Source organism: Henckelia pumila, chromosome 1 (genome assembly GCF_033568475.1).
Source record: "Henckelia pumila isolate YLH828 chromosome 1, ASM3356847v2, whole genome shotgun sequence".
NCBI lineage: Eukaryota > Viridiplantae > Streptophyta > Magnoliopsida > Lamiales > Gesneriaceae > Henckelia > Henckelia pumila.
The window spans coordinates 152,845,154-152,872,396 of record NC_133120.1 but is presented as its reverse complement, the minus strand read 5'-3'; the positions used below and the strand labels follow the sequence as shown (position 1 = coordinate 152,872,396).

Sequence of the window (27,243 nt, the reverse complement as noted above, 5' to 3'; positions counted from 1 at the left end):
CATGAAATTCAAGTAAAGTTTGATAATGACTTGTAACCAACTGCCAAAATTCCACTGCTTTTTACTCTTCATTAAAAGAAGATACATTTGCTTCAGTTTATTATTTCTATATCTCTACCTGTAGAAGAAATTGCTATACCTTTAACCTAGAAAGGGAGAAAAAAGAACGTGATTGCATACGGCATATACATGAGGAATGCACAGATGAGCTTTATTATGGTTGTGATTCGACATTATTGTGCTGCCCTTCATCGTCCGAACTCAGTATGTTGGTGATAGATCTCTGAAATTAGAGGTAAAAAGAAAAAAAAAACATAAGTTATTTATTTTGTGCTACTGACATCTCTAAAAAATTTACAAATATATATATATTAAAATTTCACCAGTTACCCCTCTTCCCCTGAATGAACTCAAATGAGTATATACCTGTTGATGATGACGCTTGATGCTGCTGTGAATTGCGGCAATAACCCGAAGTAATACGTACATGGGAAGAAGTATGCCACTAGCTTTAACAATAAGAAGCTGCACAGAAATTTCAAGAATTTTAATGTGGGTTTTATTGATAATGTACACGAATGAATCATAGAAAGAAATGGTAGGAAATTACTGTAGGAAGTGACAATGGGTAACCCCCTGACCCTGCTGCTCCCGAGATAAACACGGCAAACAAATGCCGGATAAGAAGCAATGCAGTTAACTGCAAATTCAGCAAACAAAACTTAACAAATACTCGATTTTAGAGTCAACAAGACTTGGGAGTTGACTGATCAAAGTAAAAAAGTCTCACAATGAGAGCCACTGATCTGCAGCAAGCAGCACTTCTGTCAGCTGCTGATGCACACTCCGAAAATTCAGTTTCAAGAATCTCTCCCACATTCTCTTGTTCTGGATTCATTCTTGGGATTTCCAAACTTCCCCTAACAATATTTCATACACAAATCAGCTCAGCTAATTCCATTCTGAACAAGAATCCCGGAGCAGAGAAAAACTACCTTATGGTTACTATCGTCGTGTCGATCAAGTGTGCCTTCTTCGGCTGTGATGTATAACCCGGTTCAAACTTCTGCAAACAATATCAAATTAGGACAAAACTAAATATTTGATGCTCGACACCTAAACCCCTTTTCACCATTTCTTAAGTATATTCAAGATAATCTCACATCACGGGCAACAGAAACTACATGTGTAGATAAGAAGAAACGTAGTAATGTCCCACTCATACCACCTATACGGACAAAAAGAGATGGGGGCTAATAATTTTTATTAAAAAATCAGTCAAAGTAATACAGCTGAGTCGCCTTCCTTCCAAGAAAAACTAATCCGTGGAACATACACATACGTCAAAAATTGAATAAATCAGGAGAAGAGAGTTTAAAAAGAAGGTGAATGCCAATGAATAACCATAATATTTTATTCATTAAAAATATACACACACGAAAACGAATAAGAAAAAAAAGACATAATTTATTAGTTTATTTTCGGACAAGAACACCTTCAAGAAGAGTCCAGCTTTCTCACATAGGGGCAGAAAACACCCAGAAACAACAAGTGAGGGGAAACAAATCCAAGATTTTTATACTAAAAAACAATAAGTGAACAATTAATATGATCGATAGAATCAATATGGAAAAAACCCAGTGATCATATATATTCTTGATTTGACAGAAGAAAATTTGCACACCTGCAAGCAAATTTCACAGACAGTGTTTCCTTTCTCATTGCACCATCTCTGTATGCAATCTCTGTGGGCAAACTGAAAACAGAGCAAAACAAGAACAATCATACTCAATATAATGAATTTCCAATAATAATAATAATAATCAAGAAAGACAAACCTCGACAGTTCCGGTACAAGCGCAAGGAGCCTCCAAGCTTTGACAGCTTTCGGACTCTTCTTCATGGCATATTCTGCAGATAGATTTTGCAGAACATGATCTTAAATCATCTATATTCACTAAAACATCAACACCCATGCTCTTTATTTCTATAACTTGTGATTTCAAAAATTTGTTCTTGGATTGTATTGTAGCTCAACTTTGTGGAGTTCTTGGGGAGCTTAAATGCAAAGAAATTAGAGAGCAAAGAAATGATCATATTAGGATCTATTCGTTTATTTATTAGCGTAAGTGTTGGAAAGAGAAAAAGGTACAAGACTAATTATGTTACACGTACCCACTTGCTTAGGACTTGATCAAGACGCGCTTCGCTTCCCTTCGTAAAAGAAGTTTAATATAATTTTAATTTTTATGACATGAAAATAATACAATATTTCAAATTGAATTAAGTTTTACTGGTAACAAGATTTTGAATTGTAGGGTGTATGATTGCTGATTAACGGACCTGATGGAAAATTTAAAAAAAAGTGGGCCCATCGTACAGCCCAAAGACATTGAGCCCGCTCTAATCTCGGGCCCGATCTGGTGGGTCCATGTCCAGTTAATCAATGCGCTTTCGGATAAACCAACGTTTCGTTTTCTGATAGACTTTTTAACAAAACTTTATGACTACATGAAATGATATGAAATTAGCTTATCATGTGTGGCTAAGTTGAATATAACGAGATCTACATTTCGAGTTTTAATTATAACAATCTTCTCATTTAACTTAAAAAAAAAAAAATGGTTCGAAATTTTACAATATTATGTTTAGTGTTTAAGAAAATTTTTAAGAAGTACTTCTCTCACTTATGTCTGTTAGTCTACAAGAATTCCACGTGTCAAGTGTACTTGTGTAGAAGTTAAAGAAATTTTTTTAAAAAAAGAATAAAGTTAAAAGAAATTTTGATGGTCGCATAGAAGCAGGATTTTGTAAAAGTTCCACGTGTTTATGTAAGAAATAAAAGATAAACCATAAACTGAATGACAGCATGGCATATAATTAGATATTTTTTTTTATAATTATATTATATAAAACAAAACATGCTGACAATATTTGTGTATATCCAAATAGCACACCTCATGCGATTTGACTCGCACCATTCGCCTTATGTTGACACAACGCCAGCTTACTCAAAAATGTTTTGAATTTACATTGAATATTCTCCTCCCTTACCAAAATGGGCCCAATTCAGACGGGCCGTCTAATCGGCCCATTTCAACATAAACTTGGTCACGATTATAAAACATGCACATTTGATCCGTTTTAATCCATCTAACTTTCTTATATGAAAAAAACGTATATATTTTGATTAACTTCTCAAATCTTGAGAAGTAATGACAACCAACCAGTTAGGTATATTTTCAACTACACATTCAAAACTAGACAAAGAACACAAAATTTTACGAGCCAACTTGTGAGCTACAATATTAGTCATACGTTTTATATGAGATAAAGATAAAAACCTGGACGAACTAAGACGATCACGAATCTTCATAATTAAGCTGTTTGCCGAACCAAGATTCTCCATATTATGAGACACCGCTTGTATTGCTAAAATCGAGTCCGTGTAAATACATCTAACGTTAATCACGAACAAATATTATTATTTTTATGTAAAAAAATGTTACTTTTAATTGAAAATATGGATAAAACAATTCATCTCACATTTAACATAAAACCTATTCTTACAATATTTATCAATTCCCTTAACATGTTTTGTTCTGACTCTTTTTCAAATTGCAAAATTGTGTATAAGTTTGCGAGATAATTTATATCGTGTTTTTTTTTTTTCCATTTATGTCGGGTTGATATTTGTGTTTTATGGAGTTAGCAATTCGGCATGAGTCCCCAAAACATATTTCAAGTGTTCCAATAAACAATACACTCGTATTGTTTATTTTTTAAAAAAAAAAATTTTGGTTTAAAAAAAAACAATATGAGTCCTCTTTTAATATATATTTAAAAATAAATATCGAGAGACAGAGTCTCTTTGTCGATTGAAGTGAGTGCTACAGTCTACAGCAAAAAAAAATACATACAACGGAATTGGCATGTATACATTGAATGGACATATATGTATCACATGATAAATGATACCAGTTTTAAGCGATTATTATTTTCTTTTTTTTTTTTTTTTTGTTTCTTCAAAATATCAATCGCGCAGTCCTAACATTTTCAATGTATAATTATTGAAGAAAGGCATTTTATTTTTAAATTAAATAAACAAAAATTAATGAAAATGTTAAATACATGTTTTGTTTGTAGTAGGGTGAGTTTTCAAGGGCCGCTGGGCCGGGATTAGACTTGGCCACGAGTCGGGTTCGGTCCGGATTTGGGTCGGCAAAAACCGAGTTTTAACTGGCCTGTTCGTGGCCAATTACGGTCCAGATCTGACTAAGTTACTCGTCGGTTTCAATTCTGGGCCGACCTTTTAATTTTTTTGTAAAAAAAATTATTTAAAGAATAAAAAAATAAATTAAAAAATAAAGTTTCCACAATTGAATTTATAAAAGCTTTGTCAATATATCATTATCTCAAAAAAAAAAAAAATGATTTACATACCAATTATCATATTTGTTAAATGAACTCAATTTAAATTTTTTATTTTTTTTGAAAAAAATCATCCACATCCATTACATTTTTTTTGTCTTTATCTATATATTCATTACTTTCATTTGTTATAAAATATTGATCTACATTTTTTTAAATATTATATATTTGTATGTTAACAAAAAAATTCATATTTAATCATCACGGTTTATATATATAAATTATAGTGACAATAATGAAATATCTTTTGATTTGAACACTGTTAGAAATAATAATTCATATATTATTAAGATCTAATAAAAATAGAAATCAATGTAGTTTAAAATAGTTTCTCTTTTTATTTGTATTTTATTTATATTTATGGAATTAACAAATTTAATGATGATTTTGAATACTTTTTGGTAATATAATTTAGAAATTGATTTTGAGCAATTTATAATCCTTGTGTCATTTATATGCATTTATATCTAAATTTTAAAATATAATACTTTTTTTTAAAAAAATATTTAACTGACGGGTCGAATCCGTCCAACTCGACGGGTCAACGGGTTTCAGACCCGTAAACCATAACCGGACCGCCTAATGGCCGGTCCGATCACGATTCTGAGTCAACCCGTTGACCACGGGCCGGTTTCGAATTAGGTCCGAATTTGAGCCGGTTCTTGGCCAGGTCTAGCTGGGATTTCAAACCAGATTACTTTTTAATTTATAAATAGGATGGGTTCCCTTCTTCTTCTTCTTCTTCTTCTTTTTTTTTTTTTTTAATTATGAAAAAAAATTGTTTCAATGAGGACTAAAATTCAAGATGTCATTTAATACTTAGAACCACAATATTAGATCAACTACAAATTATCGACAGATTTCCCTTATTTTTATACAAATTTTATTTCTTTTTATAATTTTAAAATATAATTATTTTAATATTATAAAAAACCCAATAAAATTGATAAAATGACTAACAATGAATAGCACTAGGGGTGGGCGTTTGGGGTCGGGTCGGTTACTTTTTAAAAAAATTGGGCTCGGGTTCTATTGTGCTTTTTCGGGTTGGTGTCGGGTAGTATAATTACTACCCGATCGGGTTCGGATACCCGACAAAACCCGACTATTTTTTTTTTGAAAATTCAATATATATTAGTATGTATTATTCAAAGACATATCATCTCTATTTTCATTATATTGCTCTCTACTAAAATGACCGTTCGTTTTTTTGGATTGGGTATACATACATCTATTGAGAAATGATGATTTTTAATTTACTTTTCCATATATTTCGATTATTTAATTGTTTGATAGAGTTGATAATTCTTTTTTTCAAAACTTGTGAAAAATAAGTAAATATATGAGGGTAGAAGTATCTTACAACCATAAATATATGTATTGTTTTTTATTTTTACATTCATCAAATTTGCAAAAAAAAAAAAAAAAAAAAAAAAAAGGTACCCGCAATCGGGTACCCCTCCTTACCCATAAAAAATCGGGTACCCGATTTATTCGGATCGGGTTCGGGTAGTCAAAATGACTACCCAAAATGTCGGGTACCCGACATATCGGGTATCTGACCCGATAAAACCCGACCCGCGCCCACCCCTAAATAGCACGGAAGGAACCAGTAGGAATATAAATGAACTATACTATTCATGAGCTATTCAGAGCTCGACTCGGTAAAATTTTTTTGATTTCGTTCGTTAAGTTAATCGAGCCAACCTCGAGTTTGATTTCAAACTCGATAATTTTATTGAACCGAGCTTGAGCTTAAGAATATTCAATAATGAGTTCGCAAACATATTCGTTAATATGCACGTAAGCTCGAGCTCAAGTCGTTTAGGTGGCTCGTAAGCTCGCTCATGGTTGTTTTGTGAAATATTTAGTAATAGATTTTATGGTGATGCTATTTTTATTTGTTTATTTGGAATTTAGATGTACTATTTTAGGATGTTTCGAGTTTATTTTGTTTAGTTGTTAGGTTCGTCGTTTTTGTTATTTATGAAAGAATTTATCCTTTTTTTGTTTGGGTTTAGAAATAATTTATAGTATGCATTCTATTGTATGTTTGAGTTCAATTCTATCTTTACAAGCTTGAAGAAAACTCAAACTCAAGCTCACTTATATACTTGACGAGCTCGCTAAAAAAGGTATGCTTAACGAGTTTCGATCTTGCTTAACAAGTCAAACTCGAGCTATACTCGTTAAATATGATAAAAAAAAGTCATTAATCAATAAACCGAGCTCGAACCGAACTTGAACATTTACATATATATTATAAACGTGTCGAACTCGAGCTCTATGGCAAAATTTAAAACTGAGCTCAAGTCTCTGTATATCTCTTCTATTATATTAAGTGTGAGGCCACATCAAGCTAGTACGTTGGTGTGGCCTCTTTGTTTTTAATTATTTTTTTGTAATGATTTAATATATATTTTTTCCTAAAATTATCTAATAAAAAAACCGACTATACACGAACGCAAACGTAATGCAAAAACACACTGTATAGGCACGCAACACGTGCAATTCGATATTAGTATATTTTAAAAAAACCGAGCTTTGAACTTGGTATGCTCGTTTACATCCTATAGAACTGGGTTTGAAGTTTGAACCCGGCCCCGTCTTATTACAATTTTTTTTCCCCAATATATTGAATATATAAAAACCCGTTCGAAAAGCGTGGAACAATTGTGGAAAAAATCGTTCTTGGAATTCAACTCACGCAAGGGGGAAAATCGTCCAGATCTGTAGGAATCGCGATCTGGTTTCCGTGGCGAAATGTTCCTGTTGGACTGGTTTTACGGCGTGTTGGCATCCCTGGGATTATGGCAAAAGGAGGCGAAGATCTTGTTTCTTGGCCTCGATAATGCCGGCAAAACCACCCTCCTCCACATGCTCAAGGACGAGGTATGTCTACTGAAACCAATTATTGTCTACTTGATCTTCTTGCTTTATGCATACTAATTGGATTCCGTTTGTATGCAGAGATTAGTGCAGCATCAGCCGACCCAATATCCTACATCGGAAGAGCTGAGTATTGGGAAGATAAAGTTTAAGGCTTTTGATTTGGGAGGGCATCAGATCGCCCGCAGAGTTTGGAAGGATTACTATGCCAAGGTAGCTCTAATTTCTTGTATAGTGTGCTGATTATGTGATTTCATATTTTGTGCAATTGTGACTCTTTAAGGGAATTTAATGTTTATTGTGTGTATACATATATGAATTGGTCTTGGAACAACTGTGAATTTAACTTGGTAGGGAAGCCAGATAAGATTAGGGGTAGTGACTTTGTGTATTTCGGTGACTCCCATGCTCTTGCATTTGGGTCTGTCCCCCACTTATGATTGGCTATCTCCCAGCTTTTGCAATTTGTTTCCAGTGATTTAAGCACAATTGGTTGGTAATCGTTTATTTTTAATTCGTAGGTTTGGAATCTTGGGTATACTTTTTTTAAGACCTGTAGAATGTGGTTGTAGTGTTGACATTTTTTGGCTGAAAGATGGAAGGGGATAGAGCTCACGGAATCGGGCGTATTTATTCTCTTATGTCTGTTTGTATTGGATGCTTGAACTGTTGTTGGGGTTGGCTGCAAATATGATTTTCTTGTTTGGTTGCATCTATGCAATATTTTTCATTTTATCTATGTACCGTGACCTGTTCTTGTTAACTCAGCTGGCTTCACATCCAAATGCTAATTAACTTGTGTGACAACATAGTTTTGGATTAGCCAAACTCTTGCATCCATCTGTTTTCCTTTCCCCAATTTATTTTCAAACACTTGCCTGTATATATATGTGAGCGTTTCAAGAAATGTGCGTCTATCGGATTGCTGGTGTGTGAATGCCAATGAAGTGACTTGCGAAATGAGATACAAACCTGAGATTCCACTAATATTGCTGCTCTTTTATATTGTTGAATGCAAAGAACTGGTTTGGCTCCCACCTTTTGCTACTAATCAAGTTTCTAATAAATTTCCCCATGTTTTTGTTGCCGGGACCATTTGGAAATATTGAAATTTTTTGCTCGATTATTTTCACAGGTGGATGCTGTAGTGTATCTGGTGGATGCTTACGACAAGGAACGTTTTGCAGAATCCAAAAAGGAATTAGACGCTCTACTTTCTGACGAGTCCCTTGCCAGTGTCCCATTTCTCATTTTGGGGAACAAGATCGACATACCATATGCTGCCTCGGAAGATGAGCTGCGATATCACCTCGGCCTCACTGGCATAACCACAGGAAAAGGGAAGGTAAATCTTGCGGATTCTAATGTGCGGCCGTTGGAAGTTTTCATGTGCAGTATTGTGCGCAAAATGGGGTACGGTGATGGCTTCAAATGGGTATCTCAATACATAAAATAAGATGATTTTCTTTGGGATGCCTTATGATTGTTGTTTCAAGAACGATAATGATATGATGGTGACAAGGCGAGATGAACCACTCATTTATGTTTTGTAATTGAAAAAACTTTGTATGCTTTGCGTTTGTAATATGAAGCTAAAATTTGGCCAGATTTCTGAAATAATTTTGCTGGAACAACTTGTCTACGTGACATGGGCCTCCGCCAAATTTATCAAGAGCCTTGTAAGTTGGAGGCCCAACGACGAACAAATAATAAAAATAATAATAATAATTTTATTTTGTTAATCCCCCTGTTTTGAAAATCTTCACACATTCATTTATTAATCTTATCATTTCTCAAAATTTTTCCAGCCAAGACATTCGGGCAAGCTGTTGTACAGGTCGAGTGGGTCTTTAGCAGTGTTCTAAAAGACGGCGCCTAGGCGTTAGACGGTTGTCCACTGTCTCGCTTTTTTGTTAGGGTATGTTTCTAGGCCGCGTTCAGGCCGACTAGGTTGGCAGAAATCCGTCTAGGCGGGCACTATTATTTATATAAAAAAAAGTTAAAAATCAAAAACTAAAAGAGAAAGACGCTACGCGAGAAACAAACTAAGAAGGAAAGAAGAAGCGCGGAAAAGAAAGTCAAACAAAAAATTAAATCTCAAATCTCTTCTATATTATTCAGTTTGAGGCATAGATATTAACTATTTTTGATAGATTATGTCATACTATTTTTTGTCTCCAAAACACCTTTACCCATAACTACCATAATTTTTTTAAAATAAAATAAAGAATAAAAAATTAATAACAAAAAAACATAACATTAAATATAAATTACTCAATTCTTATTACATTTCATATAAAAGTTTGTTATACACGACAAAAATTTAATTTATATGCACGCAACGTGTGCATATATTTTCTAGTTACATATAAAAGACTTGATATCTATTAATATCTATGTTGTTATTATTATTATTATTAAAATTTTATGAGAGTTTAGTACAAAAAATGAAAAACATAAGAAATAAAAATTATATTTTATAGTAAAATTCATGAATATCCAAAGTTATTTATTATTTAGATTTTAAAAAAACCGCCTAGGCGGTCGCCTAGGCAGCTAGGCGGTGGATCGAAGCTCACCTACCGCCTGACGCTTCTTAGAACATTGGTCTCTAGTGAGACAGTTATTCGTGAGACGGGACAAACTCGCTCATATTTACAATAAAGAGTTATGTTTTTGCATAAAAAATGTGATATAATATCATATATAATCCAATTAAGAAATCCGTCTTATAAAATTTACACGTGAGATCCTCTCACACGAGTTTTTGAGCAATGCTAAATATAAAGTAAGCATTGAAAGTGTAACGACCCACTGTATCAAGACGAGTCTTTTCAGCGTGCTTATGTCCTCACTCACACGCACCCTGAAAAACTTTCCAGTGGGTTACCCATCCTATAACTGCCCCAAGTCAAGCACGCTTAACTTTGGAGTTCTTATGTGATGAGCTCCCGAAAATAAGATGCACCTTCTTGATATGAGCAGTACATATGAAATCTTTTAAACTCTCCTCAACTATGTAGTCCCATACCTACACAGTCTCAGAATCCCCTCTCATTCCGGCACGGGATCGGTTCATTCATGTCTCCCTCCACCTAGAAGCCTACCAAGAGCCGCTCATTGTCCGTGCAACCTCTTGGCACCGGCGATCACTCCCTGCCTCCTCAGCCCCGGGCGTCACATGCCCACAAGATTCCGCTTGGTTCGTCCCCGAACCATACCGTACTAAGAGAGGTCGGCTCTGATACCATTTATATGTCACGCCCCGAGACCGAGACGTGCCACCGGCGTTGTTTCAAATTCATACAAATTATAAAACAACCAGCCTCGTAGTACAGTATAAACCAAACCAGTATATTATCATAAATAAACTTCAAAAATTGTCTTACAACTCGATAAATCCAAAATAACAAAACCAATGCGGAAGCGTCTAAAAACTTAATAACAAAATATTAATGCAAAAATCCCAATAATAAAAATAACGAAATTTAGTCTTAATATTCCTCTATCACCATCCCCAAAACATGTCTTGTTCACGATCCTCTAAATCGTCCTCTTCATCATCTGGAAGGGGAAAAGTAAGGGGTGAGTGTTTTGGAAAACACTCAGCAAGTGGGGGCCGATCGTTCATACCAAAATATACATATATATTTATTTCAAAACTCATGGCATAATTCAAATCATAAACATTCATAGCATGTCTTAACATAACATGGCATAAACAACATCATAACATATTTGACATGATATAACATAATTTTTTTCAACAAGACACTGAAATTCATCTCATTATTCGTGGCTAACTGATCAGTCCCCTATATGTAATCCCTCTAAGGGGTGAGGTCATAGAACGGTTATTATACCCACCGTATCAGGGCCATAACATAACATGGTTCGGAAATTCCCTTTCCACTCCTAATTTGATTCATAACAGTGTCAAAACATATTTTCAGCAAAACATTATCATGAACAATATTAAATAACAAAATTCCAACGATTAACATGAGCGATCGAATTTTTAAATCATACATAAAAATTTTAAAACATAAGCCCACTTACCGTTATAATTTGCGAGATCAAATATTGTATTATATGCGAAGCTTTGGGCGAAAAACTTCAACAACGAAACTTGAAATTTCCGATTTGCTTCTTCGGGAATTGGCAGGCTAGTGGACCAAATTCTTAATAATAAATCCTCCCAATTTCCTAATCAAAATCACGTGTGAGTGGGGGAAAAGAATTGGTCCACATCTTTGCACCAAACACAACCACAATCTTCTCGAAACTTTTGAAAGTTTGGTGACTCACCTTGAATCGAGACTGGCCAAATAAGATCGGACAAAACTTGAGCAGTTTCCTTCTCCTAAAACCTTAGTCTTACCCTTCGAAAACAAGGAGAGAATCAGTAAAAATATTGAGCCACCATTTTCGAAACTGAGCAGAGAAGAGAATCACCTTACCGACTCGAGTTGTTCCAGATGTGTATCAACTTCGGCAGCGGTAGAACCTTGAAAATTCAGCAGCTATGACGTTCGAATTTCCAGCGACTACGGCGTTCGACTTCGAGCAGTCTCGATGTGAAACTGTTCAGACACTATGGCTCGAGAACTTTCAGCCGCGGGTAAAATTTTTGAGAGACTGTGGGAGGTTTCGGGAGGTGTATAGCCGAGAGAAAAAGTGCTGAAGAGAGTCTATTCTTGCACTTAAATAGAAGGCTCAATATCGGCTCTAAATCCCGAGTCTTGAGGGAGAGAAAATTCTGTTTCCATAAACTTTGATTCGGTTGCTGCCAATAGAAGATTTGTGTCCAAAATCTCGGTCATCAGATCTTGGAAAAAGGTAAGAAGAGATTTTTCCATATTAGCGTAATCTTGCCGACTAAGTTTCGGGATTTCACAGAAAGGATACACCAAACGACGGTGCCATTACTTCTCTCTGCCAAGATTAAATATTAAATTGAGGAAAGGTTTTGATACTCGTGCTAAAGGAGAAATTGAGAATATTATAAGTTAATAATATTATTTTTGCAGAAAAATTAATACTACTATAGTTTTATGTTACATCATATGAGCTAAGTACGAATAATTACATATCTCTACACGGACCGGGTACTTCAGTTTCTCGAAGAATATTATTTTTTGGTTTTTTTTAAAGACATGTCTTATATATGTTGGGATACTATTGTCATTGTGTACGCGTTGCATGCAAGATGAAATATATATTTAAAGTTAATAATAATAATTATTATATTTTATATATATTTATTGTGAATAATATATTTCTAAACATTTTTTAAAAAAGATAAAAATAAAATTGAAGTTTAGAGTGCGTTTGGTTACGGAAGCCAACCAAAAAAAGCACTTTTTTTTTTTTTAAAAAACGATTTTCTTAAAAATTTAGCTGTTTGGTTACAACAGTCGTTTTTTAAAAAACACTTATGTAAATCCAAATAAGTGATTTTTTAAAAGTCAGAAATTTTGATTTTTTTGTTTCTGCTTTTGTTTTTATTTAAAAAATCAGTTTTTCAACATTTATCCAAATGCTAAAACCGCTTCTGTTTTTTAAAAAAAATAAAAACACTTAAAAGGCTGAACTTATTTAAATAATTATTTAAGTCAATAACTTTTGTATCCAAACTCACAATTAATTAGTGAGACCACAAAGGGGAATGACTGGTTTTGGTTAGTGAGAACACAAAGGGGAATGACTGGTTTCCAAAAATATCGAGTGAGTCAAATCTTTTCATGAAATTTTTTAATGTTGAGATCAAGGCTAAGTTATGCATATAATTAATAGCGTATGGGTAATCCAAATTCCAAAGTACTGATCTCAAGTGTTAACAGAAGCTGTTAAATGTCCCCAATGGCTCTCTCACTAATGGGCTTCCCGCTTATCAAGAAAGAATTGGGCTGATGTTTTAATTCAACCCTCGACCGAATGAGAAGAGTAAAAGGCCAGACCAACTCCTTCTTACCATGTAGCAGCTTTGGTTCCCTTGCATGAGGCCCAGTCACCAATTTATAGACACTGATTCAATAAAAAAGCTATAGTTTTTTTAATTATATTTTTAATACATCATAAAAGAGGAGCTCAACAAATGAAAAAATCCACTTAAACGACTGCGAAGCTATTACTAGGTAGACAAATGATATACCTACATTGTGCCTTCTAACAAAGAATGAACTTACTCTTTTTAGCAGTTAAATATTACTAGGTAGAAAATTAAGGAAAAATATTTTTTCTGGTCCATTTTTTGGTTTTGGTCCATTAACTTTTCAAATTTTGGTTTTGATACACTAAATTTTAGTTTTCGGGTATTTTGGTCCAACTGCTGATGTGGCACCGGAAAATGTTGACGTAGCACTTGAACCAAAATCATTGAAAATTAAAAGTTAGTATACGAAAACCAAACTTTGAAAAGTTAATGAACCAAAACCAAAAAGTGGACAAGTTATTAAAAAAAAAAAAACATTTCCTCGAAACTTAATATAACTAACGTCATTTTAGCAAATGTATGACTACGAGTTTTCACATATATGGCATGTATTTATATTAACGACTGTATGTCTTACAAAGAGCTAAAAACGGACATATTACAATAAATCAAGCCACAAAATAAAACAACTGCAACTAACAATAAACTTAAGTTTAAAAACAAGCAAACATGTTCTCATTATATGTAGGACATGTATTATTTTGTGTGAAGAGCAATAAAAGAGATTGAGAATAAATCGAATCCATGATATTGACGCATGAAACCAATACCAATGTTTGTCATGAAAGCCTACGAAAATGGCGAATGGATTAATGTTCATAAATTGCATCAACTTGGAGCTCAAAATACATGTCTAAAAACAATATGCTTCTTATATCTACCAATACAAGAGAAAAAAATTAGGTCCATCATTCTTATGTTACGTACCTTACATATGTATATATATATTGACATTAATGATGATAGAACATAGAAATGGAACTGCTGGAATAACTATGGTTGAAGTACTGGCTAGTTGCATTTTTTGTTGGGTGCAATTTTTTTTATGAATATATTAAAATTTAAAATTAGGTAATCAGGCCTAGAAGAAAAATACAATTATCATACTAAACAAATTTATTATATTGTAAAATCGAATATTGTAAACAACAAATCCACTATTTGTAGAGAATATAACATCCTGTAGCACGTGAAGAGATCAACGTACGTAGGGGAAAAATCGTTTAATTGTAGTGCATGTTTTTCCATCATTTCAGCACACAAATGTTGAGTCATATTTTCTACCTTTCAGACAAGTGTTATATATCTTCGGTGCATTATGTGATATGTTCGTGCATGCAAGGCTATTGTCATCAAACAACGCCATTTTCACGAAAATTTACTGCATGCACGATTTATATACTATTGGACTAATTAAAAAGATTTTAAAATGATATATAGTACGTCCAAATAATATTAGCAAGTGTTCACATGTTTTAGAATCACATAAGTTAAACACCCCTCTTTGGCACTCGCGTCCAGGCCGTCTCTAAAAAATTAAATAATCTAATAATACAAATACAAATATAATTAAAATAATCATACTAAGAAATCATAAATAATTTATTTTTGTCACAAGAAATCTATCAAAAAAATACAAATTATAATTTAAGTACTAACAAATGCAAGGAATAATTATATTCGAATGAAGTAAAAATCAATCTGAGAGCCGAATAAGCCAATCACGAGATTCTATAGACTCTCAAAGACCAAAAACCAAATCAGTTATTAAAAAAAATAAAAAATAAAACACAATACATAACTAGACAAGAAAATCATATTCAACAAAAAAAAAATGGATTTATTTGACTCAATTTGAACAACCTAACTCACTTGAGTGGAGCAATTTAACAAAAAAGATAGTTAAGAGGTTTTTACGAAAAAAATACAAATAATCGATCACCTTTTCAAATTTTAAACAAAATAATTAAGAAAATTCTACAAGGTTTTAATAAAAAAAACTAAAAAAAAAAAAAACAACCACCTACAGTATTATTATACATGTGTAGGAGCAGTCATTTGAGCCACGAGAGAAACACACAAATGGAGCATGCAGGAAAATAGGGCTTTCAAAACAGTTAGTGATTTTTCTAATTTCCATTTCACTTGTTTAATTTCCGATCCCCCTTCGCTTCATGCATTAATATCTTTGCTATATATTGTAGCTAACAACTAGGGGTGGGCAATCGGGTCGGGTTTTTCGGGTCCCGAACCGACCCGAAACCGATCGGGTGGATAAAACGGGTAGTTTGAGTTTTTTGTCGGGTTCGGGTAGTAACCGAACCCGATATATATTTAGTCGGTTCGGTTTCGGGTAGTTTAACACTACCCGTACTACCCGATCGGGTACCCGACTATTTATATATATTTTATAAAAATGGTATGGGCTTTTATTATTTGGTTTTATTTGGGCCATTATCCGATTATTTTTGGAGAGTGTCTGTAACCTAGTAGCAGAAGTGAGAAGAGACTCTCTTCAAGAGAGCCGCCGCTGCCAGCCTGCCCTCGTTCTTCCATGGGATCTTGAGAGTGTTCACTCATCGATTCAATTATTCAAAGCAATTGAGTTCTTTATTTTATCCTCAGCTTCTAAAGTTTAATCAAAGGCCAAAGCAATCGATTTCGAGTTCGTCTTTCCTCAGCTTTGATCGGCTTGAAGAGTTTTCTGGACTTCGACTGTTCGAGTTCATTTTTCCTCTGCTTCTATCGGCTTGCTTCTTGCTCTGGTAACGGGTAAGTGTGCTCAAGTGTTAGAATCTTTATATATTTGATAGATATTTGTGTAATCTGAAAAATATTTTCGGCCAACATGATAATTTCAAATCGTTTGAGGGAATTTGTTCATTACATTAGTAGCTTCGTGTGGTATCTTCCACTGATTTGGTTTGCAGGCAGCAGGTATCTTGGAAGAATCGGAAGATATTGAAGATCAGAAGCCTCTCTATATTGTTGTAGGAATTTGAACAAATATGAATTATTCACAGAAAGACTGATGCTTTTGATTTCTGTTGTGTCATTTTATTATTTTCTTGTTTAGTTTGTTATTGTGAACATTGAAAAATAATATATTTTGATAACATTTGAGTTTCTTTCTTATTACATTAATCTGTAGGTTGTATCTATTTTTTCATTTTTTTTTGAAGCGAAAAACCGAAACCGAACCGAACCGAACCGAACCTGATTTAATCGGGTAACCGACTAGTCGGGTACCCGACCATCTCGGTTCGGTTTCGGGTAGTGTAAAACACTACCCGGCTAATCGGGTACCCGACCCGAATAACCCGAAACCCGAAAAACCCGACCCGTGCCCACCCCTACTAACAACAATATTAATTGTTGGTTTAAATGAATAGTTGTAGCTAGCTACAATTAATTAATATCCAATTAACACAACCTAGCTTTTTAATTACTATAACCTAATTTGTCAACCATTAATTATATATATGTATATATCAAGCTCTTCAAAATAAATTAATTATTTAATTAATATATTAGCAGGTGACAGCTAATTAGATCCACATCCAATATGGGTCATTTCTCTATTTCCCACATATACATAAATAAAAAAAACAGTTAGTCAAAGACTTGAGAGAATGAAAACATGGAAGGGACATGCATGAAATGGCGCAGTTGGATTTGTTTGACAAATTGTTGAATCCACAGTTTCAATTTTGTCAAAAGTTTCTGAGATTTGGTTGACTTTGGCGTCCATTCTTCTAACTTATATGATGATCATGATCGAGTGTACTTATTGAGAGATCATATGGGTCGATCGGTACGTAGGGTCTCCCATCTCCCTTCAAACATATATAAACCCAATTCATTGTTGTTAATTAATATTAATATTTATCATCATATATTATATTGATTTTGAAGTGAGAACATCATTATATATTTCAAGTAAATTTCTCATAAAAACTAAGCTTATTTCCAACCTACGTGTTCAATGATCACGACTTTTTGGAATTAATAAGTTTAATATATATTCTTTGATTTAATTTAGCATATATATTTTTTGATCATACAAGGCATGTATGTATATATATATATATATATATATATACATGGCTCCGATCCCCTGCACCCTAGAGTGCAGAAAAACTGTGTGCGACCACTAAAACCCGGTATTGAGTTTTAGTGATTTTTGTTTTTTTTTTGTTTTTGCACCACTAAAACCCATTATCGGGTTTTAGTGGTCGCACACAGTTTTTCTGTAACCTAGGATGCAGGAGATCAAAATTATATATATATATATATATATAAAGAAATTTTTCAGCTGCCCAACTCGTCCCCGACAACTAAAACTCGGTACCATGCTTTAGTGATACGAAAAATGTAAAAAAAAAAAACAATTAAAACCCGGTACCAGTTTTTAGTGATCGAGGACGAAGTGGGCTGAAATGGTTGGAAAGCTGAGAATTAATATATATATATATATATATATATATATATATATATTATATGAAAATTAGCTAGCATACCAGTAATTAAATTTCTTGTTTCTTCCCCCCTTAATTATGAAAATTAATGATGATAGGAATTGGTGCATTGTTGTGGTTCGCACGATATAGCATGTGAGGTGTGCAGGCACGTGCACCCCACAGTACCAAAATTTGAAACTTTCAAGTCACGCTGGATCAAATGCCAAAACACTTTCTATATACTCCACCAAGTCATTCATAAAAAAATCGATAATTTTTTAATTATATATTTATTTATGAAACTTATTTTAAAAAAATAATGACGCATTTGGTTCTTGTTACATAGAAATGATAGATAGATATATAGATAAATAGATAGATAACAAGTTAAAATTAAGATTGTCTAAAATTAATACAAGTCCAATATATATAATTTATCAAAATATCTAAGATAGTTAACATGCTTAACACAACTTTTAGATTTTGTTCTTTTAAAAGAGTAGATCTCTTGTTCATGATAGTACGAGTCGATCATATTCATATATATATATATAAAAGAAAAAGTAATATTTTTTTGCATAATTAAAAATAATATTTTATTATGGGTGACTGCTTAATTCGGTGTTTACTAGCAAGTTCACAAGGTCAAGTAATAGTAGAGTGAAAAGAGAGTTCAAGTATCAATCCCACAGGGACTGTAGTCAATTCTCAAAAATTAATTATTTTACTTAATCTAGACAAAATAATAAAACGAGTGCTAAGAATTAAATAAAAATTTAATTACTGAAATAAAATAAGAATTAAAATAGAAGAAGAATAAATTCAATTAAATAGAGGCAACCAAGACACACGCATGTACCGAACAAATTATGCAAACACATGTAAAATTAAGGATTCAGATTTATCTTAAATCACGGCGAATTCTCCTAAATTATTTAACAGTCTATTTCTAGAACAATTAAACCTATTCAAATATTGACGGATCAATCTTTCATAATTCAAATCAAATTCGAATGCATTAGGAATTATGAGAATTTAGTTTTCACCTAAAACCGCATACTGAAACCGAATACTATTTCTAGTCGTTTAACCATATGTTAATTATTGGAGTGATCAAAATCAATTCCTAACCTTTCGACTCGAAATTAATTAACAAGCAAGTAAATAATGATCAGGTTATTCACCCGACAAAATTTAAATCCAATAATCAATAATTTGAAGAAAAATCTAAAAATCCCAAATCAAAATCCACATGTTCAACATAAAATTGTTCGGCCCAATCTCGCCATCTTGGTTGAAGAAAAACTAATCAATAAACGAAAATATAGTTCAAACAAAAGTTTAATAATCAAAAGAAAAAGGAAAGAAAAACTCGAATGAACCGTTCTTCAATCTTCAAGCCTCCTAGCCGCTGCCTCTCTGATGATGCGATTCGAACTCCTTAATCACGTTCCGAACTCTCTAATTTATATGTCTTTGAAAGCCCATAAAATAAAGCCCGAAAAATTAAGAATTTTAATTTTTGAAAATTTTATTTTTTCTAATTATGTGACATGCACGGACCCTGGACATGGGTCCGTGCCTAGGTCCGTGCATTAAACTGGAACGCCAATTTTTTTTACGAATATGCACGGACCCTTATCCGGACCAATGCACGGGGTCTGTGCATACATCCCTACAAGCGCGCACTTTTCTTGAAAAATTCATATATTGAGTTTAGCCGTCGGATCGAGCCGAAATATGGGCAGAACCTTCACAACATTTTGACTTTGATTTGAATGGTAGAGATCGGATTTGGACCTCTCTATCATTAAAAATAAATTTTTGACAATTGCTGCTCCGTAATTCATTCTTGGGGCTCTTCTATTGATCTTAATTCTTTATTTTTCAATATTTTCTTCAAATAAAACCCGGAGAGTGAAATGCAGACATGAAATAAAATTATAAATAAAATATGTAAAAACACACATTAAACCATATGAATGCATGCAAAATAAATATTAAAATAACATAAAATAATGCACACAAAATGCACTTATCAACACCCTCTGTTGGATTGTGAAACACAAGCAATCTTGATTTTGATGTTAACAAAACTTGTTATTGTGTTTCTAACATATTTCATCAAGTGTTGTAGTTAGTAGATCAAAGATGGAAGGTTTGAGCTGGAAATCAAAGTTCATCAAGTTGGCGTAGTTCAGTAAATCAATCATATCTCATAGCTCGATGATCCAAATGAATTGAGGCCAAAACGGTTGGAAAGCTTACTCAAATATCTACAAGTCATATCTCAGGCCAGATGAGTTAATTCGGACGTTATCAAGGTGAAAACGTGGTCGCAACATCGAGCTGGATGCGAATCGGATCAAAGCTACAACAACCAGATCAAACAGACCAGCTTTGGTATTTTAGCCATAACTTACAGATCGCTTATCCAAACGGGATGATTCTGTATGCGTTACGAAGCTAAGACAATGGTCTACAAATCATCTGCAAGAAACTCAATCTGAATCGGAGTGTAAGAAGCAGATAAATCATGATGAAGTTTCGAGATCTGCACAGAAATTCTGCAGAACAGAATTTCTGACATAGCTTAGTATTTCGAGTATATCTTTCACATAAAAACTCGAAATCAAGCGATTCTTGATTCCGTGGCCAAGACAAAGGGCTACAACTTTTATGTTCATCACCTTGTCCAGAAATCAGTGAATCAAGAGCTATAAGCAAGTGAAAAGATCAGATCGAATCATGAACGAAGCAGATCAATTGGAATGATGCAGATCAAGACTAGATCAACTATGAACCAGAGCATATCAAAGCTCGACCAGATCAAAGTTGGACCAGACCAGATCAAAGCTTGACCATACCAGATGAGTTGGACCAGATCGAATCGGTCAAACCAGTTTGATGAACAGTAAAATCAGCTCAACTTCATAAAATGGACAGCAACTCAAATATGACCGTTGCAACTTCAGAAAGTGTCCAGAAACATCTCAAACGGTCATATTATTGAATCTAACGTTCAAATAATTCTTGGAGCTTATAAATACAACACTTTGAAGATCAAACACAAGCTTTTGATGGGGATTAAAAGCATGGGCAGATTATAGAAGAAAAATAAGCTAGAATGAGAGCAAGCCCAAGGTGTGAGGAAGAAGATGAAAAGATGAGCTTTCAACATTAAATCCTCTACACCAAACCCACTTTATAGAACACTCTTCCATGTTCAATATCTTTGTATATGAGTTGAAGAGAGCTCACACACACATACGAGAGGCATGCTTTGAAAGATTGGTTGAGTGAAAGTCTTAGCACAAAGACATTAAACATTGTGTTTGTAGTCTTGGCATAAGAGACGTTAAACAATATGCCAGAATATTATTTCTTCTCTTTTTCATTCCACATAGGAGATTACAAGATATAGACATACACGAAACTATTTTAGGAAGCTAATATCTGTCTATACAATATTTACGCCTACAATCATGTTTGACCCTTGAGAGAAGGGATTTCTAAATCTACGGTTTCCATAGCTGACTAATTGCTGGACTCACGCCAACACTCCCCCTCAAGTTGGTATGTAGATGTCTCTAACACCTAACTTGTCAAGTGAGTCGTTGAAGTTTCTACTGGAAACTGCTTTGGTAAGAATGTCCGCTATTTGATCTTCTGATTTAACGAAGGAAAATTGAATAATCTTCTCTTCCAGGTTCTGTTTGATGAAATGTCGATCTACCTCCACGTGCTTGGTGCGGTCATGTTGAATTGGATTTTGAGATATGTCAATTGCAGCTTTGTTATCACAGAATAGATTCATTTCGGAACCAAGGGGAAAACCGACTTCTGTTAGGAGACCTCTGAGCCAAAGAAGCTCACATAGTCCTTTTGCCATGCCTCGAAACTCAGCTTCAGCGCTGGACAATGCAACTACCTTCTGCTTTTTACTCCTCCACGTAACTAAGTTTCCTCCCACAAATGTGAAGTAGCCTGAAGTAGACTTTCTGTCCAAGATATTCCCTGCCCAGTCCGCATCTGTGTACCCTTCAATATTTAGATGAGCATTCTTGACGAACATTATTCCTTTTCCGGGTGATGATTTTAGATAGCGGAGAATTCTAACTACGGCAGTCATATGGTCTTCACTCGGATTGTGTATAAATTGGCTTACCACACTTACGGAATAAGCAATGTCTGGACGAGTGTGGGATAAGTAAATGAGCTTTCCCACTAGTTTTTGATACCTCCCCTTATCGGTAGGCACTTGATCCAAATACTCTCCAAGCCTATGGTTCTGTACCATCGGCGTATCCACGGGTTTACACTGTAGTAATCCCACTTCTGTCAATAAGTCTAGTACATATTTCCGTTGAGAGAGAAATATACCTTTATTTGACCTTGCTACTTCGATTCCCAAAAAATACTTAAGCCCTCCCAAGTTCTTCATTTCAAATTCTGTAGACAATTGTTCTTGTAGTCTCGAGATCTCATCGACGTCATCCCCTGTAATTATCATATCATCCACATAGACTATTAGTGCTGTCACCTTGCTTTGTCAATGTTTTAGGAAGAGAGTATGGTCAGAGTTACTTTGGTGATAACCACATTTCCTCATAAATGAACTAAGTCGGCCAAACCATGCTCGCGGTGACTGTTTTAGTCCATATAAGGCCCTTTCCAGTTTACAAACAATTTTGGTTCCAGTTGATCCTGCATATCCTGGCGGAGTATCCTTGTATACCTCTTCGTCAAGTTTTCCGTGAAGAAAAGCATTCTTCACGTCAAGTTGATGTAGTGGCCAGTCCAAATTTGCTGCAAGGGATAGTAGGACTCTAATGGTATTTAATTTCGCAACTGGTGAGAAGGTCTCTGAGTAGTCTATGCCATATGTTTGGGTAAAACCCTTCGCCACAAGTCTTGCCTTGTATCGGTCAATGGATCCATCAGCTTTGTATTTTATAGAGAACACCCATTTGCATCCCACTATTTTTTTTCCTTTCGGTAATGGGACCAACTTCCATGTGTTATTTTTCTTTAACGCTTCTAGTTCTTCTTGCATTGCTTGTGCCCACTTTGGATCAGATAGCGCCTCCTCAGCACTGTTGGGAATATGGTAGGAGGATAGTGTTTGGGTAAAAGTCTTGAGCAGCTTGGGCAGACCTTGAGCAGATACATAATTTGTAATTGGGTACTTGGACTTTCTTTTCTCTTCATTTGGGCTGTATTTATTTGGTGGTTTCCCACGATTTTGTCTAAAAGGCAACACATAACCAGCAGATGAATCCAATATATTATCATGTAAAGGTGCAGTAGGAGTATTTACCTCAGGGATATTCTCAGAGAGAGGAGGGTCGTTGGGTACTGAGAAGTGAGAGGACTGTGTACATTCTGTATTTTCTGGTTCTTCATTTTTGGCTTCTGCTTCTTCATATCCAGGCTCTTCATGTGGTTCAACATCTCTATCTCCAGTTCCATGCTCATGGTCATACACTGGGTTCATCAACCAATTCGACACTTCTACTCGAGTTTCCCCCTGAAGTGAAGAATTGGATGCGGGAGAAGGATAGAAATTTTCGGACTCAAGAAATGTAACGTCCATGGTGATATAGGTTCGGGCGGTAGTTGGATCATAGCACCGAAAACCTTTTTTCTGTAAACCATATCCCAAAAATAAACATCGAATGGCACATGGGTCCAGTTTAGTACGTTGATTCTTGTGGAGGTGGACAAAAGCAACACACCCGAAAATTCTGGGTGGGAGCATCAGTACTGACGGAAGGGATACATGAGTAGAGAGGATTTGTAGGGGGGTTTTAAAGTGTAAGATTTTAGATGGCATACGGTTGATTAAGTATACGGCAGTAGCAACTGCATCTCCCCAATGGTAACTCGGCACCGTTGCTCCAAGGAGAAGGGCACGAGCTGTTTCCAAAATGTGTCGATTTTTCCTCTCAGCGACACCATTTTGTTGTGGTGTTTGAGAGCATGAGGTCTCATGGAGAAGGCCATGTTGTTGGAAATAGGTTTGAAATCTTTGGTTTATGAACTCGCCACCATTATCTGACCGAAGAATTTTTATCTTGGAAGAGAATTGAGTCTGAACCATGGCATGAAATGTCTGAAAAATTGTGAAAACTTCATCTTTGGTTTTTAGCTGATAGAGCCATGTCATTCGAGTAAAATCATCGACAAAAATTACAAACCAACGATGACCAGAGGAAGTAGTTATCGGGGATGGTCCCCACACATCGGAGTGTATCAATGCAAAAGGAATATTTGTTTTATTGAAGCTAACTGGATAAGAGACTCGTTGGCTTTTAGCCTTAATACATGTGTCACATTTAAAATCTGCAGTCTTCACATGAGAGAATAATGATGGAAGCAGCTGCCGGAGATAGCCAAATGATGGGTGCCCCAAACGCCTATGCCATAGCCAAATATGTCGTTCATGACTACTGACTTGATGGTGAGTGTGGTTTGCTCTGCCTGGGCTGAAGTCATCAAGGTAATACAGTCCTCCCCTCTTAGTACCACGCCCAATAATCTCCTTGCTGAGAATATCCTGAAGGAGACAAAAAGTAGAGTAAATCAGTACAACACAATTCAGTTCTTAAGTAACTTGACTCACCGACATCAACTTGTTGGAAAGAGATGGAACAAGAAGTGTGTGACTTAAAGAGAGAGAGGAAGACAGGGGAACGGTTCCAGCCCCTGTGACTGGGTAAGTTGCACCATTGGCATTGGCAATGCGAGTTCGTCGTGGCTTAGTCATGTTGGAGAAGTCATTTGGATCAAATGTCATATGATCCGTTGCTCCGGAGTCGATAATCCAGGCACCGTCATTCCGAGTAGTAGTGCCGCAAAAACCAAGATTACAATTACCTTGATCTGGGGTTGAGGCAGTAGGTGTCGCCATGGGAATGAGAGATAAATGAGATTCCGCCGTGGCCACCGCTGCTCGACCTGGTGTATCTTCATGTGCCGGAGCATCTCGTTTCTTTCGGGACTGTAACTCGTGCCACCAATCTGGGTAGCCGTGCAATTTGAAACAAGTTTCCTGGGTATGCTTTGTGCTTCCACAGTGAGTGCATTTATTCCCATTAGAATGACTCTTAGATCGTGAGTAGGATCCAAGTCTGGGCAAAGTTTGTGAGTGGCTAGATTTCATGCCTTTGATGGCCATAACAGCACCACTAGGTACTGTTTCTGCTCCCGATATCATCACAGATTGTCGGAGATCTTCCCTTCGAATATGAGCATACGCCTGCTCGATTGAAGGGAAAGGTTTTAAGCGAAGAACATCGCTTCGAACATGATCCAACCGATCATCTAGTCCGTCAAGAAAGGTGTAGACTCGCTCCTCCTGTACAATGGAGTTGTAGCTTTTTATGTCATCTGTGCATTTCATTGGATTCGGTCGACGGAAATCGATCTCTCGCCACAGACCTTGTAAATCATTGTAGTATTTTTCTATAGATCCGCCTGCTTGTCTCATTCGAGATACACGGCGTCTGAGCTCGTATACCTGCGAGGTGTCAGTCCCATCGAAGTAGGTTGTAGCAATAGAGTCCCATACCTGCTTCGCCGTTGGGTAGCGAATAAAGTTCACGATCAAGGAATGGTCCATGGAGTTGATCAGCCAGCCTTTTACCGTAGCATTTTCTGTGCGCCACTTACGAAAGGAGGGGTCATTTTCTGGTGGTTGGGGTTGGTCACCATTGATGTATCCAAGTTTGTCTTTTCCTGAGATGTACATCTCAACAACCTGGGACCACAGACCATAGTTGGAACCATCCAACTTGATTCTAATTGGGACCATCGGAGAGTCAGTGATGGGTGAGGAAGAGGTCTGGACTTTTGACAAAACCTCGGTCATCTTTGATGTTATATTATCCAGAATGATTTCGGTGGAGTCGGCCATGGGGTTGAACAAGGTTTGGTTCCTGCTTGATCAAACACCAGAGAACCCAAGATCTTGCTTTGATACCATGTCAGAATATTATTTCTTCTCTTTTTCATTCCACATAGGAGATTACAAGATATAGACATACACGAAACTATTTTAGGAAGCTAATATCTGTCTATACAATATTTACGCCTACAATCATGTTTGACCCTTGAGAGAAGGGATTTCTAAATCTACGGTTTCCATAGCTGACTAATTGCTGGACTCACGCCAACACAATATGCGGATTGTGAGGTTGAGACCTACGATCGAGAGTGGCTAGGAGTTCTTGTTTAGGCATTGGATAAGTCCTAAATTGGATTGGGTTTGTACAAATGAGTTTGTATAAATCAAAGTCTTCTAGTGGATCCTTCCGAGGTGGAAGAAGGGGTGACGTAGGAGATTGAGCTCCGAACATCCATAAACAAATTCGTGTCTATTTGTTTGTCGCATTTACATTTTTATTGCCACTGTTTTTAGAAAGCATCGTTGAAGCATTTTAAGTGTTCTTCATAGACCAAAATATTATACACAAAGTGTTTGATAAAATGCTTCAACCAAACTGTTTTTATTATTTCAACTTGCATTCTTTCAAATGATTTATAAAATGTTTATTCGGTTTCTACGAAGGATTATTTTGAGTGTATTCCGCTTGGTTTGAAAACCAAACTCGATATAATTCATCGATGCTCGATTTATTTTTTAACATTTCAAGAACGAGCTATTGTAGCTCTAAAATATTTTTAAGTGTGTATTCACCCCCCCTCTACACACGTATTTCGATCCTAACAATTGGTATCAGAGCGGTTGTTCTTGAAATAGCATTTTGAAACTGATTTTATTTTCAAAATTTCGTTTTTTGAGATTTTCTAACACATATATGCATAGTTGATAATTTTTGACAGCTTGCAGCGACTTTGGGAAAAATGGCATAACTCCTTGCTCGAGTGTCCAAACAACAAACCGCTTTTTGATTTGCAAACTAGACTCATAGAGAATTGCAGCGCTATAAAATTTGCAGCCTGTTCATGCGCGAAAAAATGCAGTTTATTCGTTGAAGACAGACCATATGCGCTGTAGCAGAAACTGGAAATGGACATAGAGTTGGTGTTTTTGTCAAAAAGCTCAAAGATGTTGCACTCATCAATAGAAGGGACAAAGAAACTCAAATTTTAGTCACACATCATCAAGAAAACTTGGTACACTCATTCTAAATTAGCTTTAGAAGAGCTTTTGAGTTTGATTGTCATCTTGATATTCTACTTGTGCTAGCATGTCTCTTGAATTAAGAATGTCTAGTCATTTTTCTTACAATTGTGGTTGTGCTTAGTGACTAAAGGGACGCTTAAATGCTTCATGAATATTTCAGTTGGCATATCAATATTGATTTTGTGATGCTTGCTAGTTTGAGTTAATTTGCTTCGATTTGATGAAACTTGCTAATTGTCAACTTGCTTATTTGTTGTGCATTGCATATTTTTTTTCAAAATGTCGTTTAGTTATCCCTCTACTTTTATCAATTTTAA

At 35.2% G+C, this 27,243-nt stretch overlaps 3 protein-coding genes across 3 annotated transcripts; 1 reads left to right on the top strand and 2 right to left on the bottom strand.

Annotated features, from left to right (window-relative positions):
• Positions 1–58: 58 nt before the first annotated feature.
• Positions 59–2,113, bottom strand: LOC140887827 (uncharacterized). Its single transcript, XM_073295337.1, has 7 exons — positions 1,839–2,113; positions 1,685–1,756; positions 996–1,066; positions 791–920; positions 611–700; positions 427–525; positions 59–283 (listed from the first exon to the last, which is right to left on the bottom strand). Exons 1-7 carry the CDS (start codon positions 1,974–1,976, stop codon positions 215–217), a joined length of 669 nt encoding a protein of 222 aa, XP_073151438.1. The 5' UTR covers positions 1,977–2,113; the 3' UTR covers positions 59–214.
• Positions 2,114–7,076: 4,963 nt separating this feature from the next.
• Positions 7,077–8,889, top strand: LOC140889884 (small COPII coat GTPase SAR1A). The gene is made up of 3 exons (XM_073297625.1): positions 7,077–7,323; positions 7,402–7,533; positions 8,456–8,889. Exons 1-3 carry the CDS (start codon positions 7,195–7,197, stop codon positions 8,774–8,776), a joined length of 582 nt encoding a protein of 193 aa, XP_073153726.1. The 5' UTR covers positions 7,077–7,194; the 3' UTR covers positions 8,777–8,889.
• A 16,104-nt stretch (positions 8,890–24,993) lies between these two features.
• Positions 24,994–25,693, bottom strand: LOC140874233 (uncharacterized). Its single transcript, XM_073277516.1, has 2 exons — positions 25,095–25,693; positions 24,994–25,036 (listed from the first exon to the last, which is right to left on the bottom strand). Exons 1-2 carry the CDS (start codon positions 25,691–25,693, stop codon positions 24,994–24,996), a joined length of 642 nt encoding a protein of 213 aa, XP_073133617.1.
• Positions 25,694–27,243: the final 1,550 nt, after the last annotated feature.

What these genes read in the sequence shown, in the direction of transcription:
- LOC140887827 (XM_073295337.1), bottom strand. Translation starts at nt 1,976, where the DNA reads ATGGGTGTTGATGTTTTAGTGAATATAGATGATTTAAGATCATGTTCT. An exon ending in CTTGTACCGGAACTGTCGAG is followed by an intron (nt 1,757 to 1,838) that starts GTTTGTCTTTCT and finishes CTCTGTTTTCAG; the next exon opens with TTTGCCCACAGAGATTGCAT. An exon ending in ACGACGATAGTAACCATAAG is followed by an intron (nt 921 to 995) that starts GTAGTTTTTCTC and finishes AAATATTGTTAG; the next exon opens with GGGAAGTTTGGAAATCCCAA.
- LOC140889884 (XM_073297625.1), top strand. Translation starts at nt 7,195, where the DNA reads ATGTTCCTGTTGGACTGGTTTTACGGCGTGTTGGCATCCCTGGGATTA. An exon ending in TCCACATGCTCAAGGACGAG is followed by an intron (nt 7,324 to 7,401) that starts GTATGTCTACTG and finishes GTTTGTATGCAG; the next exon opens with AGATTAGTGCAGCATCAGCC. An exon ending in GGAAGGATTACTATGCCAAG is followed by an intron (nt 7,534 to 8,455) that starts GTAGCTCTAATT and finishes TTATTTTCACAG; the next exon opens with GTGGATGCTGTAGTGTATCT.
- LOC140874233 (XM_073277516.1), bottom strand. Translation starts at nt 25,693, where the DNA reads ATGGCCGACTCCACCGAAATCATTCTGGATAATATAACATCAAAGATG. An exon ending in CTTGACGGACTAGATGATCG is followed by an intron (nt 25,037 to 25,094) that starts GTTGGATCATGT and finishes TCAATCGAGCAG; the next exon opens with GCGTATGCTCATATTCGAAG.